The 24,701-nt window shown below is 45.1% G+C and overlaps 1 protein-coding gene across 3 annotated transcripts in view; it reads left to right on the top strand.

Annotated features, from left to right (window-relative positions):
* TCAIM (T cell activation inhibitor, mitochondrial) overlaps positions 1-24,701 on the top strand; it is a 39,011-nt gene that overhangs the window by 2,278 nt on the left and 12,032 nt on the right. Inside the window, exons 2-3 of one of the 3 annotated variants that reach the window (XM_075587041.1) lie at positions 12,459-12,691; positions 17,267-17,398. In XM_075587041.1, the coding sequence (XP_075443156.1) occupies positions 12,552-12,691; positions 17,267-17,398 (272 nt within the window). In that variant the 5' untranslated portion in view covers positions 12,459-12,551. Of the gene's footprint in view, positions 1-12,249; positions 12,692-17,266; positions 17,399-24,701 lie in introns of those variants that run through there. The other 2 variants (XM_075587042.1, XM_075587040.1) reach the window with 2 other exon arrangements.

Genomic DNA, 24,701 nt, shown 5'->3' with positions numbered 1-24,701 from the left:
TCTGGGATCAGAGAGTCTGTGGTGGCTTGTGCGATCCAGGGGCAGCAAGGGTCCTGGGTCAGAGAGACTAATCGCCGTGTGATATCTCCAGCGATCCAGGGTGTCCTTGCGATGTGTACTTTTAAAGGCCTAATGAGGCAGTTGAGGAGATTAAGGCAGTCTGCTTTACAATTCGCCTCCTCAGTCTTGTATCAGGCTATGTGAACAGGCTTTCCCTGTCTGTGTAACAGAGTGGATCCCCTGTCACATAGGCGGGGGTTGTGTGGAGGATATGGAACAGAAGTAACATGACCATAGAATGGAAAGCATGTTGAGTGCTGTACTTTGGTATGGGAGCGGGTAGAGAGAATGGGGGGTGTCTGTGTAGGATACAGGACTTAGACAGAGTAGCCCTTGACATGGGGAAGGTGGGGGTAAGAGACGTGCCAAGCACGAAGGCAACCACAAGCAAAAATTCATACCAAAACATTTCATTTACAGCAAGAAACGATAAAGCAATTGTAAATTGCTGAATGCGGTAGCATTCTAAGGTGGGTCAGTCCAGAGTCCGACCCATAGGGACCTGACTTCATCCGTCGCCGGCATAAGCCTATAGGATTATAAAGAGTAACATTTAGCTGTGTATCTTTACATAATGAGCAAAAGGTTACTGCTGATTCATTCTGTAGAGAACTGTTCAAGTAATGTCCTATCCGTCGAAAACCCATTGTCGGCTTGATTCAGGCCCCTGGGTAACTACCCAGGTCCTGACCCACCAGGGCAGAACAAAGGCCTAGTCCAAACAGGCAGAGAGGGAGCTCACAGAACGGTCAGCGTTCACTCTCCATGGGTGGCGGCGGTGTGTGATGCCTCTGTACATCTCCTCTTAGATACTCAGCGTCACTCTGGGTCAGGGATATTTTGTCGTTTAAGAAGTTACAGGTGGTGTGCCCATCATGTCTGACCTCCTTTTTCCGTAGGATTTTTGTCGCAGGTCTCAGGGTTCTTCTCTGGGCCAGCGTTCTTGAAGACCCTGGAGCTGCATATTTTCAACAAATGGTGCCTGTTGTGTGTTGCTTTCAGGAGATCCTCTTTGGTCTTGAAATAGTGTAGCTATAGGAATACGCCCGAGCTATATCACCTGCTGCCGGCTAGGGTCAGAGGGCCCCGTGGCATCTATCCATTAGAAATTGTTCCGGAGGGATGCCAGGGAGGATTCCACAAAACAACCTCATCAGGAAATCCCCTAAATCAGTGATGGGTTTAGCTACATTTCTGATACAGAAGTTGTTCCTCCTAGCTTTGTTGTCAGTCTTCCTGTCTCTGATTTGGTTCTGGAGAGCATTTATCTTCCCATCTGTGGAGCTCAGGGCAGAGGTCGTCACATCAAGCTTTTCTTCTAGGAAATCTCTTTGGCTCCCCAGTAGGGCAAGTTCTTGTCTGAACCGAGCCTGCTGGATTTCCAAGTGAAACAATGTGATTTTAATGTTGTTAAATAGGTCCTCAATGTCTCTCTTTGTAGAGAACTGAAAGCTACTCTCCTGCTCACAGACTTACGGGGCTGCCATCTTGGGAGGAAGTCGCTGTATCTCTTTTTCCTAAAGAATTCCTGGACCACTTGATGATCGATATATATTTTTATTATTTCGGAGCCATATCTGTATTTCCCCCAGCCAGTCCAAGTGTTTTTTAGGCAGGTTTGGTTGCCTTTCTTATGTTTTTATTCAACCGTTCAGCCCGCTTGGTTTCGGAGCTGTCTCTCTTAATCAGCCATTATATCAGATGCCTCACTTGCCCCAGACAATGTTATTTTTAAACCTTCTGACAAAAGAGAAACTATTGTAGTGTGGCCGAAACGGATAAAAGAAGCTATGTCGCTGTTGGACCGTAAGAATTGTTACAAACACCTTTTAGGTGACCACACACAACAGTATAAAGAAATGGTAGAGCTACTGTTGCAATCGTATGATGATGATGACGACATTATTACCAAGCCACAGCTGAAATTTGTGACAGTTTCTTACCCTAAAGTCTTGACTTTTTATTTAACTCCAAACGTACATAAAAATCTTAAGGTACCTCCTGGATGACCAATAGTGGGCTTTGCAAACAGATTTGGTAATTCATTAATACAACACTTAGACCATTTCTGGAAACATTGTCAACATATATTAGAGAGACAACTGATTTCATACAGAAATTGAATGAATTACAAGGATTCTACTTGTAACATGTAATGTACAATCTCTGTACACCAATATCAGACATAGTGATGGTCTGCGGGCAATTGATGTAAAAATGTAATCAACTGGTTATCAAAATGTTACATTTTGTTTAATCACACAATTATTTTCTATTTAATTATACTTTCTTCAATTAACGGGGACTGTGAAGGGAGCAACCGCCACCTCTACATATGCCAATTTATTTTTGGATGGTGGGAAAATTAGGTGGTTTTCAATGAAGAGATGGATAATTGCACACAACATGCTCCTATTGCTCAGTTTTATTGACATTGTGCTAATTCTATGGGAAGGTACCCAAGAGGAATGTACTGAATTTATTGAATATATCAATGTTAACACCTATAATATAAATCTAACATCTGAAATGTTAAGTACATCGGGCAAGGAAGGTAATACGGATCTGTATCAAAACCCCATTGTGACAAATGGCTTATTGCATTATTCAAGTGCTCACCCCAGTCAAAAAGTTAATAAAGGCATCCGTAGAGCCAATCAAACACTTAGGGACTGATTGCTTAATCCCAAAAAGAAGAAAGATGTCCAGTTTAACACTAATAAGGCTTATAGGTACATATAGTCCTATTTGGGAGGCAATGGGACGGATATTACAGAAACATTGACATGTTCTGCAATTCAATGAAGAACTTCTGTAGGTAATAAAATTTAGTAATAAGTTTCAAATGACCCCAAGACCTAAAAATCTCAACTAACTAGTATCTAGTCATTATCTAAAAGTAAAACTCAATACAAAAATCTGTGGCTCTTATGCATGTGAAAATGTATGGCATGTAGATATGATTGTTACCAAAAATAATTATAATATTGAACAAGCAAGAATGTAATATTAACTTATATTAACTGTTCAACTGGTAGTGTTGTCCATTGCTTTACATGTACATGCAGACTTTTATATATGTAGGCTTGACACCACCACTCAAACGAATACTGGAACACATTTGTAGCATTAAAAATACTACACAGGAGCAAGAAAAAGGTACATTTCGGTCAGTAGACCCATCAAAACCCTATCAATTTTGAGCCTTTGGTATAGATCGGGTCAGATTAGGAGTTAGGGGAGGAGTCTATGAAAATCGGTTATTAAAACGAGAAACCCGTTGGATTTTGACATTGGGGACAATGGAACCAAAACGATTCAATGAAGAGTTGAACTTTAATTGTTATATTTAGATAAGTTTATATATTGTTTATCAATACATTCTGACGAATGTTACTGTAGCTTCAGGGTCAAGAGATACTACTGATTAAAATATTTAAGCAAGCCGCAGAAGTCCTTAGACACATCCCAGATGAAGCGGTGGAGGCGAAACACGCGTTGGGCAATGGACAGATGTGCTCCTAAGTCATAAGGACCCAACGGATCTAGATAGCCACGAGGCTTTGAGTAACATCAAAATCGTCTTCCAAATGAGCGCACCGGTCCAGTTTAAAGCATAAACAAAAAGTTGATGAGTAAATGCTCTACATTGGCGATTGAGCAAGTATATTTGGTCACTGACCTGTAGGTGTTTGCAATTGTACTCATCCGATCTTAAAGAGACCATCTACAGTATATGACTGTTCTGGAATGGGATACAGTGTAAGAAGCTCAACTATATGGCACCTTATCAGTTTATTTCAAGGCTGTATTGTTTTAGATGTATGTTCTTTATTTCGTTTTGTTTTTGTTTTTTTAATACTTCTGTTTTTTTCTACTTTTTGTCTCGCAGGTTTGTCCATTTCAGAGGCTTCATGATCTTATATAATAAGTGAGGTACCCGACTTGCCATAGAACATAGTGGGTACATACGTGTTCGGATGAATTGACACACATTTATAGAACGTATGTCAGTATATTATATATGCGAGACAAGTTTAATATATAGATTTAGCTGGTTGTGACAATTTTTATGTGAATTGTGAGGTTTCTGGGCAGCAATTTTTTTTATATACTGTTGAGTTGATTGTGATTTTTGAGTGCACCATCATGGAATTTTGCATTTTTCCTTCTCTGGGATAGTTACAAATGTGTCAGCTAATCATATACTGGTTATGATTAAAATGATCTCTCACATAGCATTAGTGTTACCATGTCTTGTTCAATAGATGTTGAATCAGCTGAAACGTAGCAGACATGGGCATTGCAATGTCCCCAGATGTCGGGTAATTGTAAATTGGACTTGCAGCTTGATAGAATTACAACTTTTGTTGCAAATCACGATCTTCTTGCTCATCCCGATATAGGATCCAGCACTAGATTCTTATCTTGGTTATTCGGCTTCACAACTGTTATCTCTTTCTCCATGCCGTCATCTCTGCTCTGTGCTGAAACATAGGTAGATATAGAGGAGCCACCCGCTCAACCAGTGCGGCAAGTAGGGTGCACTAGGGTAATGTATAATGGCACAGGAGAGGTTACGACCCCCCACCCCATATTTCACACCTGGCAAGCCCCTCTATTTCCACCCCTTTTCCCATGTATTTCTCTCCTCCCCATTTCACTCCCTCTCGCTCACTCTCCTCCATCAATTACCCCACTCTCACTCAATTCCCCCTTCTCACACTCCCTCCCCCCTGCCTCCCATGTATTTCTCTGCCCTCCATCTCACGCTCTCTTCTTCACTCACCCCCTCTCTTCTCTCACTCTCCCCCCTCTGTTAATTACCACACTAATTACACTAATTCCCTCCCCCTACACACACCATCCCGCCACAAAATACATACCAAAAAAAAACATCCGCCCAAATAAAAAAACCTTCTCACCCCCACTCCCCCCCCCCCTACATGCAAAAAATCCCCACCCCCAAATATACCACAAAAAAACATCCCCCCCAAATACATACCAAACCAAAGGGGCAGTAGCAACTTGAGAACTACAATAGGAACACGGGTAAGAGTCCTGGACGTGCGCTCACGTAGCGACGACGCCACCATGAGCGCAGCCTTAAGCCACAGCCATAGTGGAATGCGCAAGCTTCTGTGCTCCTCGGCGCAGCACACGCTCGTCTGCAGCAAGAGATATTTCCTGTCCTTGCAGACAGAGGCGACAGGGAGGTGTGTAGGGTGGCGCGGCCATGACGTCTCGGAGCTGGTTCTCCCTCATTGGGCGAATAGCTCACATGACCTGGCTGTCGCGCAGGAAATACAAACATGTTTGTAGCACGAACGCCAGTCTCCCCGTAGCGCATGTGCACGCGCCAGCGTGCATTATGCACAAATACATTGTCATCCGTGTTTGTTTCGCTTGCTCTGTCTCCTACACTATGTACGTAGCCTTAGTTGGGACACAGATATGTGGCTGGGCATGTACTGTAGCATAAAGAAAAACAAAACGGCGCACAATGAAAACTAAAAACACACACACTGACCTGCACAATACAAACACACACAGACCCTAACCTGGATAAATAACACACACTCCCTGAACCTATACAACATACACCCTGACCTACACAACTCACGCACACACTGACCTGCACATCTCACACACACAAACCCTGACCTGCACATCTCACACACACAGACCCTGACCAGCACAACTCACACACACAGACCCTAACCTACACAACAGACACTGACCTACACAACTAACTCACATACCAGCACAGACTCATACACAAAACCTAGAGGAACCATTTTTAACAGGAGGGGCTATGAGCAGCAGGCATGCTTACAGCACAGGGGCTAAGAGGAGCATGGCACAGCAGCTCAGTTCTTGCTGTTATTGGCCCCGCCCCCTGACTATGTTGTCCCGCCGCCTTTTCTCTGCAGCTGGGACATTTGAAAGCTTTTAAACTAATTGTCAGGATGCTCTTCCCCCTGCACTTCTCCTGTGCTGCTCTTCCCCCTGCACTCCTCCTGTGCTGCTCCTGCTACTCTTCCCCCTGCACTCCTCCGGTGCTGCTCCTACCCCATTCTGTCTTGCTCCTCTGGTCCTCCTCAGTCCTCTTCAGCTGTGCTGTTCACCTCTGCTGCCCTGCTCCAGTAGTACTGCTTCCAAACTCGCCAAGTGGTCGTTTCAACAGGCCACAGGCGAGTGGGTTTGTTGAGGTGTGTGTGTGTGTGTGTGTGTATATGTATATATGTAGCAACTGTAAATATTACTGTATGTTCATTTGCATGTCTTAGACAGGTCTGCAACCCTGTCTTTCCCCATTGTCACCCAGCATACAGCGTTTCCACTGCAGCAAGGGATTCTGGGAAATGACATGCAAATGAGCACTCAGTGCCACCTTTTGTCTCAAGCTCGTATTACACAAGCCAATCCTCAAGCCAATGCATGCTGTTTTAACCAAAGCTTTTAAACAGAGGCTGGGATGAGATGCAAAGCCATTAGACCTACTCACATACATGTTTCAACCTTGATGGGTATCATCAGTGTGAGGCTGGTCTTAATGGCAAGCAGGTTTGAGACTAGACTAGGTAATCACCACTGTCATTAAGGTTATGGTGGGTAAAAAAAGTGACAAAAACCCTCCACAGTAAAGCATAAAGCAACTGTAAATATTACTGGATGTTCATTTGCATGTCTTAGACAGGTCTGCAACCCTGTCTTTCCCCATTGTCACCCAGCATCCAGCACTTCCACTGCAGCAAGGGATTCTGGGAAATGACATGCAAATATATATATATATATATATATATTTATATATATATATATATATATATATATATATATATATATAGTTCGACAATCCTATACATTTACACGCCCGGGGCGTGTGGATTTAACCTCCGGGCGAGTAAATATTGGCCCAAGCAGCACACGTGTTTGTTTTTTTAAATTTCCCTGCTCGCGCTGAAATTTCCCCTGCTCGCGCTGCCTGAAACAAAAACAAAAAAACTCCCCCTACCTGACTGCTGATTGGCGCGTGCTCCCAGGCTTTGTGGGCGCGCGGCCAGGCTCTATATGAGCCCGCCCCCAATGAACGGCCATTTTTTCTGGCCGGAGATCTGTTGGAGAGTACGAGAGTAAGTACTCTCCAATCCTGCAGCCCCTCTGCTCCTTCCCTGCCTCCTGCAGTTACCCCTTACTCCCCCCCCAATACCCGCGCGTGGCTGGATATGGTAGCGTGGGTGTTCCCCCTTCTCTCCCCGGCCCCCGCTTACCCCGGCTACCCGCGCGGGGCGGAGGTGTCCCCCCCCCCCCCCCGGCTTCCCACGTCCCGCTTCCCCGATCCCCGGGTGATGGTAGTGGGGGTGTTCCCCGCTTACCCCGGCTTCCCGCGATACCCTTGGGGGGTGGGTGATGGTAGTGGGGGTGTTCCCCGCTTCCCCTGGCTTCCCCACGGTCCCGTGGCTGTCCGCGCAGGGCGGGAGATGGTCGCGGGGGGCGAGCGGGGCAGTGGTGGTGGTGCTCGGTCGCGCGGCCTTTCCTCTTCCCCCTGTCATGTGTGTGTGTGTGTGTGCATGCATGGGAGAGTGTGTGTGTGTGTGTGTGTGTGTGTGTGTGTGTGTGTGTGTGTGTGTGTGTGTGTGTGTGTGTGTGTGTGTGTGTGTGTGTGTGTGTGTGTATGGGAGAGTGTGTGTGCATGCATGGGAGAGAGTTTGTGTGTGCAATAATGGGAGAGAGTTTGTGTGTGCATGCATGGGAGAGAGTTTGTGTGTGCATGCATGGGAGAGAGTTTGTGTGTGCATGGGTGTGTGGGTAGGATACCAGAAGTGTCACATCACCCCACCCCGCCACCCCACCCAATCACCCCGCCACCCCACCCAATCACACCGCCACCCCACCCAGTCAACCCGCCACCCCACCCAGTCACCCCGTCACCCCACCCCATCACCCCACCCCGTCACCCCACCCAGTCACCCCCTCACCCCACCCAGTCACCCCCTCACCCCACCCAGTCACCCCCTCGCCCCACCCAGTCACCCCACCCAGTCACCCCGTCACCCCACCCAGTCACCCCGTCACCCCAACCAGTCACCCCACCCAGTCACCCCGTCACCCCACCCAGTCACCCAGTCACCCCGTCACGTCACCCAGTCACCCCACCCAGTCACCCCGTCACGTCACCCAGTCACCCCGTCACGTCACCCAGTCACCCCGTCACCCCACCCAGTCACCCCACCCAGTCACCCAGTCACCCCGTCAACCCCACCCAGTCACCCCGTCACCCCACCCAGTCACCCCACCCAGTCACCCCGTCACCCCACCCCAGTCAGTCACCCCACCCCAGTCAGTCACCCCACCCCAGTCAGTCACCCCACCCCAGTCAGTCACCCCCACCGTCAGTCACCCCCCCGTCAGTCAGTCACCCAGCCAGTCAGTCACCCAGTCACCCCCGCCCCAGTCAGTCACCCCCGCCCCAGTCAGTCACCCACCCTCTCTCTCTCTCTGTGTGTATCACCCACCCTCTGTGTGTGTCACCCACCGTTTCTCCCCTCTGTGTCTCTCCACTCTCTCTCCCCCCCCCTCACTCTCTCTCTCTCTCCCCCCCACACTCTCTCTCCCCCCCACACTCTCTCTCTCTCCCCCCCACACTCTCTCTCTCTCTCCCCCCCCCCACACTCTCTCTCTCCCCCCCACACTCTCTCTCTCTCTCCCCCCCCCCCACACTCTCTCTCTCCCCCCCCCCCCCCCACACTCTCTCTCTCCCCCACACACTCTCTCTCTCTCTCCCCCACACTCTCTCTCTCTCTCCCCCACACTCTCTCTCTCTCTGTCACCCACACTCTCTCACACTTTGGATCTGGATCTCTTATTTACCCTATATATCTTAACTGCCCTATACTACACCGAAATAACCTATACTGCTTTCTTCCAGATCTGACTCAAGCTTCACACGGAAGGCATCGGAACCCCCCCTAACCCAGAAGACAGGTAGGGAACACATCCCCTCCAATGTATAACATTGCGGGAATGAGGGTACCTGGACATTGAGGGACTGCGGATCAGGTAAGATCCCAGGCGGGATTGCTGCTTTAGATATTGTGAAGCGGGGACGTCCAGACACTGGTTAAGGGGTTCAGGAAACTAGTCATTCACACCTGGCTTTTATTTCTAGATCCAACATTTACACACACACACACACACGTAACAAGGACTAATTGTAGTATAATGTAATACAATAAATACATTTATGTCAAAAACGAATGTTCTGACTAGGAATTTATTAAATGTATTTTATTTATATATTTTATTTTAAAGCGGGGTTGGGGGCGGGACTAGGGGCAGAGTTGGGGGCGGGACTAGGTAGCGAGTAGATTTTTTGGTTGGGCGAGTAGATTTTTGGGTGATTTGTCGAACACTGTGTATATATATATATATATATATATATATATATATATATATATACATATATATATACATATATACATATATATATGAACAAAACAAGAAATATAAAGTAGTGCCAAAAAAGTGAAATATTGAACAATTCAAATAATATATTAAAGCAATATTTAAGTAATAATAATATTAATAATTCCTCTAAAAATTATTATGTAAATATGCTGTGAATATGTGCTTTATAAATATCCTATTAAACTCAACAATACATCAAAAAACATACAATAAATGCGGAAAAAAGTGTATAAAAAAACAGTCCTTTGAGTAAATGTCCCCAATGGTGAAAACAGTAATTTCTGGTACGAGGGGAACTCTGGCAGCTCTCATATAGGATGAACCACATCCAAGGAATACCTATAGGGAAAAGAGAGCGCACGCCCCATAGCGTAAAATAGTACATTTATTGGAAAGGGGTAGTGGAATGGAGGGGGGGGTGAAAATTCACTCATAAGGGTAGGTAAAAAACAAGCAGTATGTGATAATATCACCGCCAATCAGGTCAAACTGCATCCAGTGTCCGCAATCCAACTCTCAATCGAAGCGGCTAGATGGTGGTAGCTGGTGCTGGACTCCAAAGGCTCAATCAGCAAGCAAATCCTGTTCTTGTAGAGTTTAAACGAAGGATCCTGTAGTTCCTGGCCGCAATATTTGTCCGCGCTCGATACGACCGTCTGCGCATGCGTGGTGACGTAATTCCACTCCCTTACGCATTTCGTCACTGGACAGCGACTTTCTCAAAGGGTTGCTCACAAAACAAATGCCAGCTGTAATTTTATGTCCACAGAGTTGCTTAGCAACCAGTTCGTATATTGTGATTGGTTGAAAATAGCGTGGAATATCCTATCAAAGCTTATCTTGCCCTTCACACCCCCCCCCCCCGCGTCAGGCCTTTGACTGACTGACGCACGCACACAAACCCTGACAGGCGCACACCTGCTGAAGGGCAGGTGTGAAGGGCAGGGGTGGGGGGGTGAAGGGCAGGGGTAGGGGGGGTGAAGGGCAGGGGTAGGGGGGGTGAAGGGTATGGGGGGTGAAGGGCAGGGGTAGGGAGGTGAAGGGCAGGGGGGGGTGAAGGGCAGGGGTAGGGGGGGTGAAGGGTATGGGGGGGTGAAGGGTAGGGGGGTGAAGGGCAGGGGGGGTGAAGGGCAGGGGCAGGGGGGGTGAAGGGCAGGGGGGGTGAAGGGCAAGGGTAGGGGGGTGAAGGGCAAGGGTAGGGGGGGTGAAGGGCAAGGGTAGGGGGGGTGGGGAAGGGCAGGGGTAGGGGTGAAAGTGAGGCACAAATTGTTGGCAGGAGTAAAATGTCCACACACACACACATCCGAGGAGGCTGCTTGCCCCCCCCAGCGGCCGGGGAGTTAAGGTAGCACCGGGGTGTTAAGGTAGCGCCGGGGAGTTAAGGTAGCGCCGGGGAGGTAAGGGAGCGTTGGCGGCTGGGGTAGGAGGGCCGTGCCGCGCTTACCCTCCGTGTTTCCGGGAGCCGATTGAGAGCGAAGGGGGAGGAACCTGCAGTTGGCGGCGCACATGATGGGAGGGAGGGAGTGTGTGTGTGTCTCCGTCTCTCCTTTGGCCCGTCACTCCGCCTCAGGCCAATGAGAGGTGTGCGGGGGCGGGCGGGCCAAGGGAGCAATCTCATTGGCCTGGCCCAAGGTCCAATGTGATTGCCGCTAGGGACACAGGGAGGGACACAGGGAGACACATAAGACGCTTTCACAAATATATAGTATATATATATATATATATATATATATTTATATCAAAAAATAAATAGATGATACCGTTCTGTGGCTAACGAAATGCTTTTATTTGTGCGAGCTTTCGAGATACACTGATCTCTTCTTCCGGCGATGTTACAATGAATGAAGCAAGCAAAGGGTATACTTAAAAACAGTGTCTCTTGGAATGTTATCTGTGCTTGTCCTTCCCCCGGTGTGGATGAGATTTATGGCTAGAGGTGTTAAATGGTTCCTGAAAGTAAGTGATGTAAGAGTGTGTGTGTGTGTGTGTGTGTGTATCTGTGTGAATATAAATGAATGGAGAGCCCACAGTGTTTACAGTGCTTTACAAAAGGGGTGTGTGGAGTGAGAGTTAATATATAATATATATATCACACACATACTCGCTGTACCCAGCGTATCATATGCCGATCTAGCAAATGTTAAAGGTTATTAATTTAACATTACTCTTTGTTTTTACCCCTCTATGTAATGCCTTGCTGTCTCTTGTCCCCTCTTGCCCATCGTGCCTTGTTCCTCTTTGCACTCTCCTCCCCTCTCTTTGCACTCCCCTCCCCTCTCTTTGCACTCCCCTCCCCTCTCTTTGCACTCCCCTCCCCTCTCTTTGCACTCCCTTCCTTTCTGGAGTCTGCTGCTTTCTGTGCACACTACACTCCGTCCTCTCCAACTCATCTGTCTCCTCCGCTCCTTGCTGTGTCTCTGTTTCTTCCTACTCACCCATGTGCACATTGCAATCATTCACTCCTCATCATCTGTCTTCTACTCTCCTTGCTGTCTCTGTCTCCTCCACTTCTTGCTGTCTCCTCTCCTCAGTAGCCTTTTATATTTGCACATGACATCATACTGATGGTATCATGAGTTGTAGACATCCCTAGCCGTGTGTGTATGTATATATATATATATATATATATGTATATATATTGGGGTTCCTTACAATGCATCTGATCTCAGACGCGCTATTGGATAGGGTTGAGTTTTCGCAGAATTTAACAATATAATTATAGTGTTCCTTAACCAAAAAAAGGTTTAAAAAAAAAAAACACTGGCATAGATAGATATGTTCCGTTTCTTGTTTCATGATTTCATTACATTTATTTATTCAATTCATCAGCAGTGTCATAGTAATTTTTGAACACAAGTAAATAAATACAAATGACTACACTGACATGTTGCCTAATGTGAGATAATAACAGCTGTGTCTTTTTGTGAAAGCTTTTTGAGAATTTGCCCAGCTACTATGACCTTCAGAGAAAGTTGCTGCTTCTTCAGGACCGGATCAGTCATCTCCTTGGTGGCATAGAGATAATGCACATAGAGGAGCTGCAGCCGCTGCTGACACTGGAGGAGTGCTACGCAACCTTAGACGCGTTCTACAATAAACTGCTTAACAGGAGAGTGCCCATCCATCCACGTAGTCTGCGAGGGCTGCAGATGATACTGGAAAAGTAAGTGACCATTGTGACGGGAGCTTTGTGACAGGCAATGAATAATACACCACCAAATATAACTGGGTTGAACTGGACGAGACTTAGATATGATAAAATATAATTTATTCCTTGAAAAAGGTGCTCACACGAGATATACAGATAACAGACAAAATATGACACTTACTTAAAGGTTTGGACAAGAAAAGCCATCAGGATACAGGATGGGCCATGTCTTCCATAATTCTGGTTCAGATGAAGACATCACAGCAATACATGAAGATCATACATGAAGACATTTGAGTAAGGGGTGACTCTGACTTATATACCATTTCAACCCTTCTCTTGCACTCAAGGCGCCGAGCTGTCTAGCAAAAATCTCTTTGAAGGAGATTTTGGCTTCCCTGTAAGTGTGAAGACCGACACTTAAAAACACTCAGCCCCTTTGTTCTTGCCCTTAGCATAAACAATCAGGACAGTTAGCTTTTGATCACCGAGCTATGTTAATTCTTCAGGATGCCCTTCCTGCCTTATTTAACATAGCAGATGGAGTCTGCATTTTTCAGAGCAGATCCAAAACCCCATATACATTTTAATACCTACACATATTAAAATATCCGGTTCTGGTAGGTCCAGCGGGTCCAAACTTTCCAGACCTTAATGCCGGAAGTGGTACACTATAGGGTCCAAGTTTCAGCCCGCTACAACCTTCGGAACCAGAGTTATACAAATATCACATAAACCGTTTCATATTTTATTATAAAAATCTCCGCTAAAAAGAAATCTCAGCGTTTCACTAAATCCCCATTGAAAACAACGGGCTCCGCCACCATGGGTTTCAATGGAGCAACTCTGCTGTTGTAGTCAATGGAGTTTCCCGCCATAGACTTTCAATGGAGGAACCGCCGCCATTGAAGTCTATGAGAAAATCCACAAATCTTTACCTTCGTCCACACTCCGTCTGGTTGGTCTGAGGGGGCTGGGAAGGGGCATGCATTAAAGCCGGAACCTTGGCTATATGCCACCCAAATCCCATCCCTCTGGTCATTCCAGAACCGGAGATATGGACTTACACATTTCAACATTTTACACAGTCGTTTTTTCGCCATGCGGCTTTTCCCCATTGGAATCAATGGCCGGCGCCGCCATTGACAATGCATGGCGCCCGCCGCCATTAGATTCAATGGTGCGACCCTCCTTCTCCGCTCAACCCTTTATGGGGGTCCCTCATTCCCGGACCCGGTGTGGATCGTGTGTGGGGGTTCCTAGGGGTTAGGGACAAAAAGAACTTTATTCCCAGGGGCCCTAGAACCCAAGATTCCCACGCCAATTGTCGTTGAACTTGACCGTAGTGATTAAACTCTTTTAAAAGACATTGTATCCGCTTTTGCGGTCTGCGATTTGGATGGCTGCCAACCTGTTCCTCGAGGCCGGCGTTGAGAAATCTCCATTAAAGTCAATGAGCCCATTGACTCACAATGGGAAACCGCTGCTCCTCCTCTAGGACGCCACCTGCTGGTCGTCGCTGGAAAACAGGTCCAAAACCGCTACTTCTGTCATTAGAAAGCATGGAGGCTCAATGGCGACCTATGGACGGCTGCAAAATGGAGCCTGAAAAGGCGGGAAAATTACACAAAGGGCTATAATCACTATTTTAACATGAACCCCTTCCCTCCCGCATCAACCCTAGTGTATGTGTGAGTGCAAACACCAGGATAACCCAATACATTTACACAGGGGAATAAACATTTGGATACTGAAGCAAGGCAAAACACATTACTGGACCTCAGTCCAGTTAACCCCTTGCTTCCCAGGTGAGAGTAGAGGGTGGCCAAATGGGGTGTAACCCCTTTAATCCCGGGCCAAACCCTCTCTATCTTGACAACCATGTCTCTCCATCAAATCCAAACCATGTGAATGTAAAAAATTGTTTACACCATTTGTTTCTGGCTGTACATTGACAGGCTATTCATTAAGATTGCATATAAACCAGGGACAAAAACACCAATTGTGGCGTGGTCCATTTGCCTATATACCCCCAGACGAGTCTTAAACGATACCTGGGAACACACCTGAGATATCTGCAAATAAGAAGTATGTTAAAAAAAAAATTCTAATTATTTATTTGTATGTTTCCCAGGTATCTTCCCATGTATAATCGGCCTCTCTTTCTCCCTTGTCCCCCCCCCCCCTCTCTTTATCCCTCCCTCTTGCATATCTGAGGTGGTGGGGTTTCTGGCTTTCCGCTTCCAGACAGTATTGGATCAAATTGAGTGAAAAGTACATTCAAATGTATGCAATTTTTATGCATAGACAGTTCTTGAAGAATACAGCAAAAAATATAGATATCAGATCAAATTGCATGCTGTTTAGTTGTGATTACGCATAGGAAATATAGGCGTTTAATTAATATGTCCCTAAGAGCAGTTTTATAGGGGGAGTGTGTATTCTTGTGATTAACAAACATAGAAGGTTATGCTCTTGTAGTGCTGCCCTCCTCCCCCCCTCCCCGTCTGGGAGATCTGCCCTTGCTACAGGTGTCTGTTGGTGTCCAGGAGATGCTGAGGTTCCGCGATGTTGTGGGGAAACGGGACAGGCTTTAGATGTAGAATGCTCAGTTCTATCTCTGTAGTGCAGGCGCCTCCATCCACCACAGGCTCCGGGAGTGCTGGAGGCAGTCCCCATGACAGAACACTTCCATCCTCTCCCTGAGTAACTGCACCCTCAGGCCAGAGTATATTGAACAGAGGTCTCTTTATTGACATCCACTGCATACATCAGGACATACTCTTCTGATCCCAGCCTCTGGATGGTCTCTGTATTAGATATTGCTTTGGACCTTCTCACAGTCCCCTAGTGGGACTGATCACACAGTCTCACCCCGTAGGGTGAGAAAAAGCTTACAATTGCCAGTACTAGAGTCCGAGCTGCACACTCCTCAGAGAACTGGGAAGAACTAGACTGACTAACTTTGGGTGTGCCCCTTGGAGCAGAAGGGGAGGGCACAAGGTCTGCACCCAGGATTGGGCAACACACAGACCAAGCCCCACCTCCACTCCTGCCACCCAAGGAAGCTGAAGAGAGGGAAATGGGGGGGGGGGGTAATCCCAAGATGGGCCTGACACTGCCTGCACCTACCAGGACTTAAATGCCAGGGAGGGCAGACGTATACCCAGAACCAGCCATGGCTACACTCTAAAATGTGTTAGGGCCTTTTAGGAAACTTCCATTCAAGTCAGTGGAAGTTTCCATGTTTGTGCCTGGTCGATATTAATACACTTTAGAGCCTAGTCCCCATAGAGAGTAGTGGTCAAGTTTGATAGTACAAGTGGACATGTGGTTCCACTGCTGTTTTTCTTTTTACTGTACACTTTTTGGCTTTGAAATGTTGCAATTTTCTCCTCAATTTTGTTGTTGAAAACTGCCTAGTAAATCACATCTAGGAATGAAGATGGCACTAGGGATGTGCCACATCAAAAAGCAACAATGATGTTTTATTATTCTCATAAGTGCAGAAACAAAGTTACATGTTTTGAGGGGGAAGGCCGCTCTTCGTTAAGAGAGCCATATTTTGCAATTCAAACATATTTCCATATTTCATATGACATCCTTCAAGTGAGACGGGAATCGGCCCTAACTATTCCTAAAAGCTGCCTAGCATTTCGGCTACCCCCATATAAACATCACTGCAATAGCACGTTTCCCAGTAAAGACGCTTTATGCTGTGCCCACGTCTTTCATATTGAGCTTGATGCCCCCTATGTAATGCCTATAAAAAGAGTTTGTATTTGGAAGCTAAACAATATTTATTATTGTGCTAATCCTCCCCTTAAAAAGTTATTTTGGGGCTAAATAAAATGAGAAAAGAAAATTGCAACTTTTCATAATTCTTGATTCTTACATTTAAAAATGTCAATATTAAAATTATTTGGTCTTTAAGCGTAATATATCCACCCTTAGCAATTTTTTCTTAGGGGTCCCCTGGAAACAGGAATATACAGTACTAGTTTATTTGAACTGTACTTTTCAAGCACCAATCACCTCTACTGATCATTAAAAAATATATAAGTTTTTTTCCTACTTACAAATGTGAAGTTCTTGTTTTTCTTTTTTTTCTGCTATTTTTGACTGTACCATAATTTTTAAATTATGTAGTTGATTTCTGGAAACATTAGTTCCTGAGCTCTTTCCTCCCAGAAAATTAATATAGCCACTGTCCTCTACACACACTGAAACAGAGGTTGCCATGGTAACGGCTGATGACCATGGAAAAAAAATAAACCACTAAAATTTGAGCAAAAACTAATTTAAAAAATGAAAATCAAGAAATACATCAGCACAACATGAACTTTCATTTTATGTTACGATTTCATTTTCGTGGGAAGCTGAGGTTTTTTTTAACAGTGAAGAAATAAAATATGGGCAAATATAATTGCACAAAACTTAGCTTGTGTGTTTCCATTTGGGTTTGAGACAGCAGCTTGGTTGCCGTAACTTTACCCGTTATACTGTGTTCGCTTCTCGCTGCTTCATGTTACACGTACCTTTGTTTTTATGTTGCCATGATAACTGCCTTTGATTTATCTGCCATTTTAGTGATCGGTATGTACCCCGGTTGCATGAGATGGGCCATTTTACCATACCAACGGTGTGTGATCCAGCATCCCTTCAATGGTTTATTTTGACCCATGCCCAAAAAGCAAGGGACAAACTGAAAAGGAAAGACGAGTAAGTGCCTCCTTGCCCCAGTATGTCTGTCATTTTCATTTAACATCGTCCTCCTCTAATCTGAAGGCATAAGACTGATTTACTAAATGCAATCTGTATTTTTTCATTATATTTTCTGTTTTTTACTTAAAAGATCAGACCGTGATCACTTATTTTTGTTATCACAAGTGTCCCAGGCAAGATTTGAACGCCATAGCTTGTACATTATAACAACCAATTCTCTAACGGCTGCCCTCCACTGTCTCCCCAACATCTATACTCCAGCATCTCACCCCCACTTACCTCGGCTCCAGCGTCATGACTTTAGGTTGCCATAGCAACGTGACGTCACATGTCGCCTCGTTGCCATGGCGATGTGTGTGGAGCCAAGGTAAGTTAAAGTTTACAGAGGCCCTGCACTTAATTTAAGTGCCTTCGGGAAGCGCGCGGGCCCTCTGCAAACAGCGCGCGCCCCCCAGTTTGCGCACCGCTGCCCCATACAATGATTCTTACATTTCCTTTTATGGTGTAGAACTACAGGGACATACGCTTGCAATTGTTATATTTTTGGGGAGAGAAAATAAATACTACCACAGAAGATTGTTGTCAAAAAACCTACTCGCACTTCTATATTTATACTAACTGTGAATTCCGTGTGTGTGTGTGTGTGTGTGTGTGTGTGTGTGTGTGTGTGTGTGTGTGTGTGGTCTCCGTCTCCCAAGTGTGGCAGAGTTGCTGCTGTTCCTGCGCATGAGCGCTTAGCCGGCGCTGCGCATGCGCCAACTACAATCTCCATGCGGCCTGGAACTTTGAGGTATGTGCATGCGCGGGCGCGCACCCATTTCTAGCGTTCGGTCATGGATTTTCGTTACAACAGGGGATTTTTCCTATAAAAACTCTGTAGGTGCCAGCAAAGAAGTTTCACTTTAAAAAAAAATGAAGGAAGAAAAATAAATCCCGATAATAGTACAGATTATGGCAGGATGACCAGTGCTCAATGAGAAACAGACACAGTTTGCAGCAGGAGTGTAATTCGCTGTGGTTTATTTTGTCCACAGACATTAAAACAAATCATATACTACTGGAAAAACCTTATTGTGCTCAAATAGAAAGAACTCCTGATAATCAGTGCTTAATGTAAAAAAAACAGAGAAAATCAATTCTGCAGGTATTAAGAGTCCTGAATCACTACTGATGCTGTCTTCTTCAGTGAGGTTTTCCAAACCTCAGCAGTCCAGATAGTGAGTCCAATAGTACAGTAACCTTTTATTCAGAACATAACATAAAAACAGCAACTGGAGTTGCAATTACCAGAAACATTATTTATCACAGCATGTACAGGCAGAGTCTTGAATATCCCAGCGCAGCGTGGTTGTGACCCGTGATGTCCGCCGCTCTCCTGGGCACTTTTGCATCCCGCTCCACCCGGTCATCTTTGGTGATGTCAGCAGATGATGTCACAACAGATGGACTTGCCTCACGGTTGGTCTGCCCAGCACATTTGAGAAGGAAATAAGGATAGGAGTCTTTTGTTTTACCTTCAACATGACCCCATTAACCTCAACCACATGGCTAAAGTATTACATAATTATGGATCAGTTGCCTGTTACCTTCAAAAATTACTTTTTGAAATGCATAGATCTTCAAAACTACTCCTTCCTTGTCGAAGTTGGACCTCTCCCTGATGCAGCTGCATCCTCGACAGTCCATGTCAGATTAATTTAGTAATACCATCCTTAACCATTTAGAATCCCTTTGTTCAAGTCTTTGTTTACACTTTTTACATTTCTCAGATAATAAATCAGTGACTGGAAAAGTACTCAAAAGAATTTCACTTGTGGACTCAGGTTCAGGGTTGGAGAATGGTTCACTCATGGGCAACTGAGCCCGAACAAAGGCTTCAAAACCTAGAAAATTGCAGCCTAGAATTAAAGGATAAGAGGGAATGTACTTATCAATACTTTGGTTTCTTAAAGTCCTCTGACAGCCAAAAACAGCTGGGATATAAATCCTCCTAACTGGAGTAGGTAGAGTTCTGATGCAGGTATAAAGGAGGTGTGGCCTGTGCCCTGGTCCGTTATCTAAGCTCCTAAAAAGAAGCACAAATGAACTAAAATAGACAGATAAAAATAAAAACGAGAAGGATGTAGGCTACCATAGAGGACTTGAAGCAACTGAAATATCAGTAGGTATATTTCCTATTTTCTTCAGTGTTCTTTATGGCAGCCAGAAACAGCTGGGATGTTCCAAAGCAAATAGATTGGGTGGGTACATCCTTAGTAGCAGGCGGAATTACGTATTGTAAAACCTTCCTCCCACAGCTCACAACAGCTGAGGTCTAAAGAACTAACATATGAGTGAAGAAATAAGACCCATGTTGCTCCCGTAGCGATGTCTTGTGTTTTCTCCACATAAGAAGTTCTAGCCCTTGTTGAAGGAGCCCTAGCCGTCTGTGGTGGCACCTTCCCTACAGAAGTATAAGCATCGCTGATGGCTGCAGTAAGCCACCTTGAAATAGATGCGGCTGTGGCCAGTTGCCCTTTTCTGGGACCTTGGAAGAGAAAGAACAGCCTTGAGGTTTTCCTAAACTCCGCTGTCTTCTGGATATAGGCAGTCAATGCTCTAACAACATCCAGATTATGTTATATTCTATCTTTTTTCGTTAAAAATGTGAGGACAAAAAGAAAGGACCATGACATCCTGATTCATAGCTCTGATACCACATTAGCACAGAAGTGAGGAACTGTTCACATGACAATTATCCTGATGAATCTGGAAGTACTGTTCTTTACATACTAATGCTTTCAATTCTCCAATTCTCCATGCTGTAGTGATTGTTGTGAGAAATACGGTCTTGTGGTGAGTGTTTTAATGGGAAGGTTACTCAAAGGTTCATAAGTCGCTGAAGTGAAAGCCAAGGCCAGAATCCGATCCCATGAGGGTATTGGAGACTTGATTAGGATAGTTGTCCTGATGAATCTGTCGACTATAGGACCGTGAGCAGTTTGCCTATTAAGAAGGGCACCCAATGATGACCCTTATATCTTTAGTGATGCAGGCATGTGCCCTTTTTGAAACATTAGTGGTTGAAACTGCAAGATCTGTTGAGTTGTTGCATCGAGCAGAGTAATCTCTTGATTGTGACGCCACTTAATTAAAGACTATCTTCCATATTTTGTAATATATAGCCACGGTGACAGGTTTTCTGGGGTGAAGTATGGTATCAATCACCTGGTCTAAAAAAAACATTGCTCTCAAAGATCTCCTCTCAACCTCCATACCGTCAATTGAAGGAAACCAGGATTGGGAAGTAGACTCGGCCCTTGCGTCAGCAGAGCAGGAAGTGGAGGAAGCCTCCATGGAGTGTCTGGAAAAGTTCATTTGGTCTGTGAACCAATCGGGGATGGCCAAATTCAGTCCTCAAGGGCAACCAACAGGTCAGGTATTAAGGATATCCCTGCTTCAGCACAGCCCTTGGTCATTTTGATTGCGCCACCTATGCTGAAGAAGGAATATCCTTAAAACCTGGACTGATGGTGGCTCTTGAGTTTGGCCACCCTTGCTTATATAAATTGTTCATATATGAAATCAATAGAGGTACAGAATCAATGATAATATAAGTAATAAGAGAAAGCAGCCTAACCATTACTAATTACATTAAAATGCAACACAGATTAGCAGCATCATATTTTAAAGATGGCTTGCAAACCCAAAAAGGAACCCATCTACAGCAGGGCCCCGCTCATACAGCGGGTTCTGTTCGGGGCCGCCGCCGTAATGCGGAAATCGCCGTAAAGCGGGGCCCTACTGTACTGTATTGTACCTTTGAAAACAGAGATGCAGAGCTGCAAACTGACTGTTTCGCTGACAAATGGCATCTGACAAGGAGTTGCACATGCACTAAAACTGTTGCTTAGTGACAGCCGGATACTCGGCTGCTGAGTGCGTCATGCTGAAAATCGCCGGAAAAATGAAACAAGCGCCGAACCCAATGAATATGGGTATACATTGGGAAAGCTGTATGAGCGGAACGCCTTAAAGCGGGGCCCTACTGTACTTTAAATATGTTGATGCTAATCTTTGAGGACAGGTAATAATTAATTTGCTTAAGAATTAAATGCAGACAATGTAGACTAAAATGTGATGAGTCCTTCATTTTCCAAAGTCTACCCTCCTCTTTTGTGTAGGTTTCCACTCTAGCAAAATATCGTAATCTTATTCTTACACAATTCAGCTAATGCGCACAAGATTGTCTTGTTTCTTTCCATTTTATACTTTATTTAAATGGCCTTATGTAATTGATGTCAGAAAAACTTGCTGTAACATTATATGAATTAGTACTAACAAATCTACGTAAGTACCAGCACTCACTGTCTAATAGCTAAATGATGAAAACAGTTGTAATGCAGAATAAACATTTAATAATAAAACAAACCAGAAATAAATCAAATGTTTTTGCAGAAACCAGTATCACAAATGGGTATGTCACAAAGTGAGGGGTGGGGGGGGGGAAAGGAAAAGGGAAAAAACATGAAACACAAGGAATATACACAAAAAACGGAGAACGGAAAGTATGCTAGGGGGGCGACATTTCGAGGGACTACCTCTTCATCTGGCCCATTCCCCCTGGTCCAAAAGGTCCCAGAGGTACTTCCCTAAGCCTCCCTTCCCCTATAACTGGTCAAATCAGACACCCCTGAAAATAGATAGCAAACATACAGTGTAGGCTGAATACAGCTAGACAGCTAATAGCAGGGCAGCAAGAATCCACTAAAGTCAATGCCAGTAGTTCAAGTACCACAAGAAACTGTGGGCAATGGTACAGTAAAGGCTGAACACAGCTTGCAAGAAAGCAGCTTGCAAAGAAGCAACAGGAGTCCACAACAGTCAATGAAAGGTAAATGGGAATAGCAAATGAAGACAGTAATCAAACCCTCTGTGGCTCTGCTCCTTGTGCTCATGTGGAGTGCTGAGGAGAGATATCTTGTTAGTACTACACAGGGGAATAAGGGTCCCCTTTTGTTCCGTGCACTCCACACGAGCACAAGGAGCAGAGCCCTCGAAACGTCGCCCCCTGGTTTCTGGTTTGTTTTATTATTAAATGTTTATTCTGCATTACAACTGTTTTCATCGTCTAGCTATTAGACAGTGAGTGCTGGTACTTACGTAGATTTGTTAGTACTATACAGGGGAATAAGGGTCCCCTTTTGTTCCGTGCACCCTGCAATTGCATAAATTTAACACTATCAGAGTGCTGTCTGTCGTCCCCTTTTACCATTATATGAATTAGTGACCATTGGAGGTAAAGCTGCCAAACTAAAAGAGCTGATGTACTACTTCCATCCCCCCTCCTTAGGAGTAATTAGTTAAACTGCCATAGTGCTCATTGGGGTACTGTCGCACGGAAACCTCTGTTGATTTAATTTGGCGTAATACCCTTCCTCCCCCCTCCCCGTCCCGATCAGCGCTATCATAGTTTAATGAATAACCCCGTTGTGTCCCCTAGAACCACTCTATTCCACAATTATAAACAAAATGCTATAATCCAAAACAATCATAGGCACACTTTAATTACAATCTTTTATGTTATTTAGCAAACGATTTGAGGACACAAAGTTGCTCAAGAGTAAAGATTGGTCAACAGAACTGTAAATCAAAGATGCAAAAATGACATTAATCTTCCCATAGTCAAGAGTGATAGAGTAGGCATTTATAGATGCTGGGCTCAAGGCAGCTAGATCAATAGTCCCCAAATGTAAAATTTCAGGTCACCCTAACCCTTCATCAGATAGGTTCCAAAGTGAATGAAATAAAATTGATGCAAACATAAAACACGATAAAAGCAATGTACTTTTTCATGTCATAGAATCAGTAAAGGTGTAGTTAGGGATTGCATTATACATACAATGTTGTAATATATTATTAGGCAAATGTAGCAGTACTTCTGAGCACCTGGAATTCAGGTTTTGTACTGCTTTAGGCTGCGCTTATAGTGCCTTGCGACGCGACGACACTCCGAAACAAATACATTGACTCCGTCGCAAGCGCTTATAGTAGGCGCGACGGAGCAACCAAAAATTTTGAAGCCGGGTAAATTTGATTTTTCTAGAGACAGTCGCCACATGTGACTGTCTCCAAACCAATCAAATTGTGCGGCCCGCCCCTTTTAGTGACGTCACTGGCCTTGTCGCCAGCGACATCGCTAAAAATCAAATTACAACTTTCACCAGGGGTGACGTCATCAGTCGCGACGCCAGCACTATAAGCGCGGCCTAAGTCACAAGTTTCTGGCATGATGCACAATTAACTAAAGTCATAGATACAGTCAAAGAAAAGAAACAACCAGACTGAGAAAAAGCCTCGGACTTGGTTGCACAGATAATTTGAAACTTTTTGGGGCCTTAGTACATACTTTATTATAACTTACATTTCTTACAAATTCCAAACCAGAACAGTAAGAGCGGATACTCGTGTTGCTTGTTCCAGAAAACTAAAGGGGAGTAAGACAGACCATTCTTTATTATGTTAAAGGAGACACAGCATTAAGGCCTCTTTCTATTCAATATGCTTTAAAGTTGTTGGATTCAGCAATATTCAATGAGAAAATGGTTTTACTGTATATTGGGTAGGGGCTTCGGAGCTCTAAGTACAGGACCAGGCCAGATGGTCCATTAAGCTCAACATCCCATCTTCTAAGGCTTGGTCCCCACTGGCTGCTGCAGCGCTCTCTATGGCGAGCGCTGTGGGGACAAGAGCTGCAGCTGCGAGGGGGGGCTGCTGTGCTGCGCGGCGAGTTTTTCTTCCAGACCCGAAAATTGAAATGGACACAGGCGACGGACCACTAGGGCACGCCCCCTGGCGGTTCAGCCAATGAGTGTGAACCTGCCCCCCCCCCTCCCGTCTTTCCCCCTGCAGCTCACTGCAGACTGGGGAATTCGGCTGCACGCACCGCCAGCCTCACAGGTGCGCAGGCAGCGGGGCCGTAGCCTTAGCCTTACAGTGGCAAGTACTTGAAGCATCTGGAAGAATTCAGAACACTGTCTCCCTGTTTCAAGCAGGAGACAGGAGTGGCTCAGTGATTAAGGACTCTGAAAACAATGACACTGAGTTTGAATGAGGGAAACCTGGTTTAATTCTCAGTGGTCTCCTTATGACTTTCTCCCCTGTGCCTCAGGCACCAGAATCATAGGTTGTAAGCTCATCTGAGCAAGGACTGTGTCTGAAAAATTCCTGTACGCTGCGTATTATAACATGCATACCATACATTACATTTGTAACCATCTTGCTAATAGCTATGGATGAACTTTAGGCCCATGTTTTCTAA

This window comes from Ascaphus truei, chromosome 2 (assembly GCF_040206685.1).
Source record: "Ascaphus truei isolate aAscTru1 chromosome 2, aAscTru1.hap1, whole genome shotgun sequence".
Taxonomy (NCBI): Eukaryota; Metazoa; Chordata; class Amphibia; order Anura; family Ascaphidae; genus Ascaphus; species Ascaphus truei.
The sequence above is the reverse complement of the archived record's forward strand: the minus strand, read 5'-3'. Positions and strand labels throughout refer to the sequence as shown.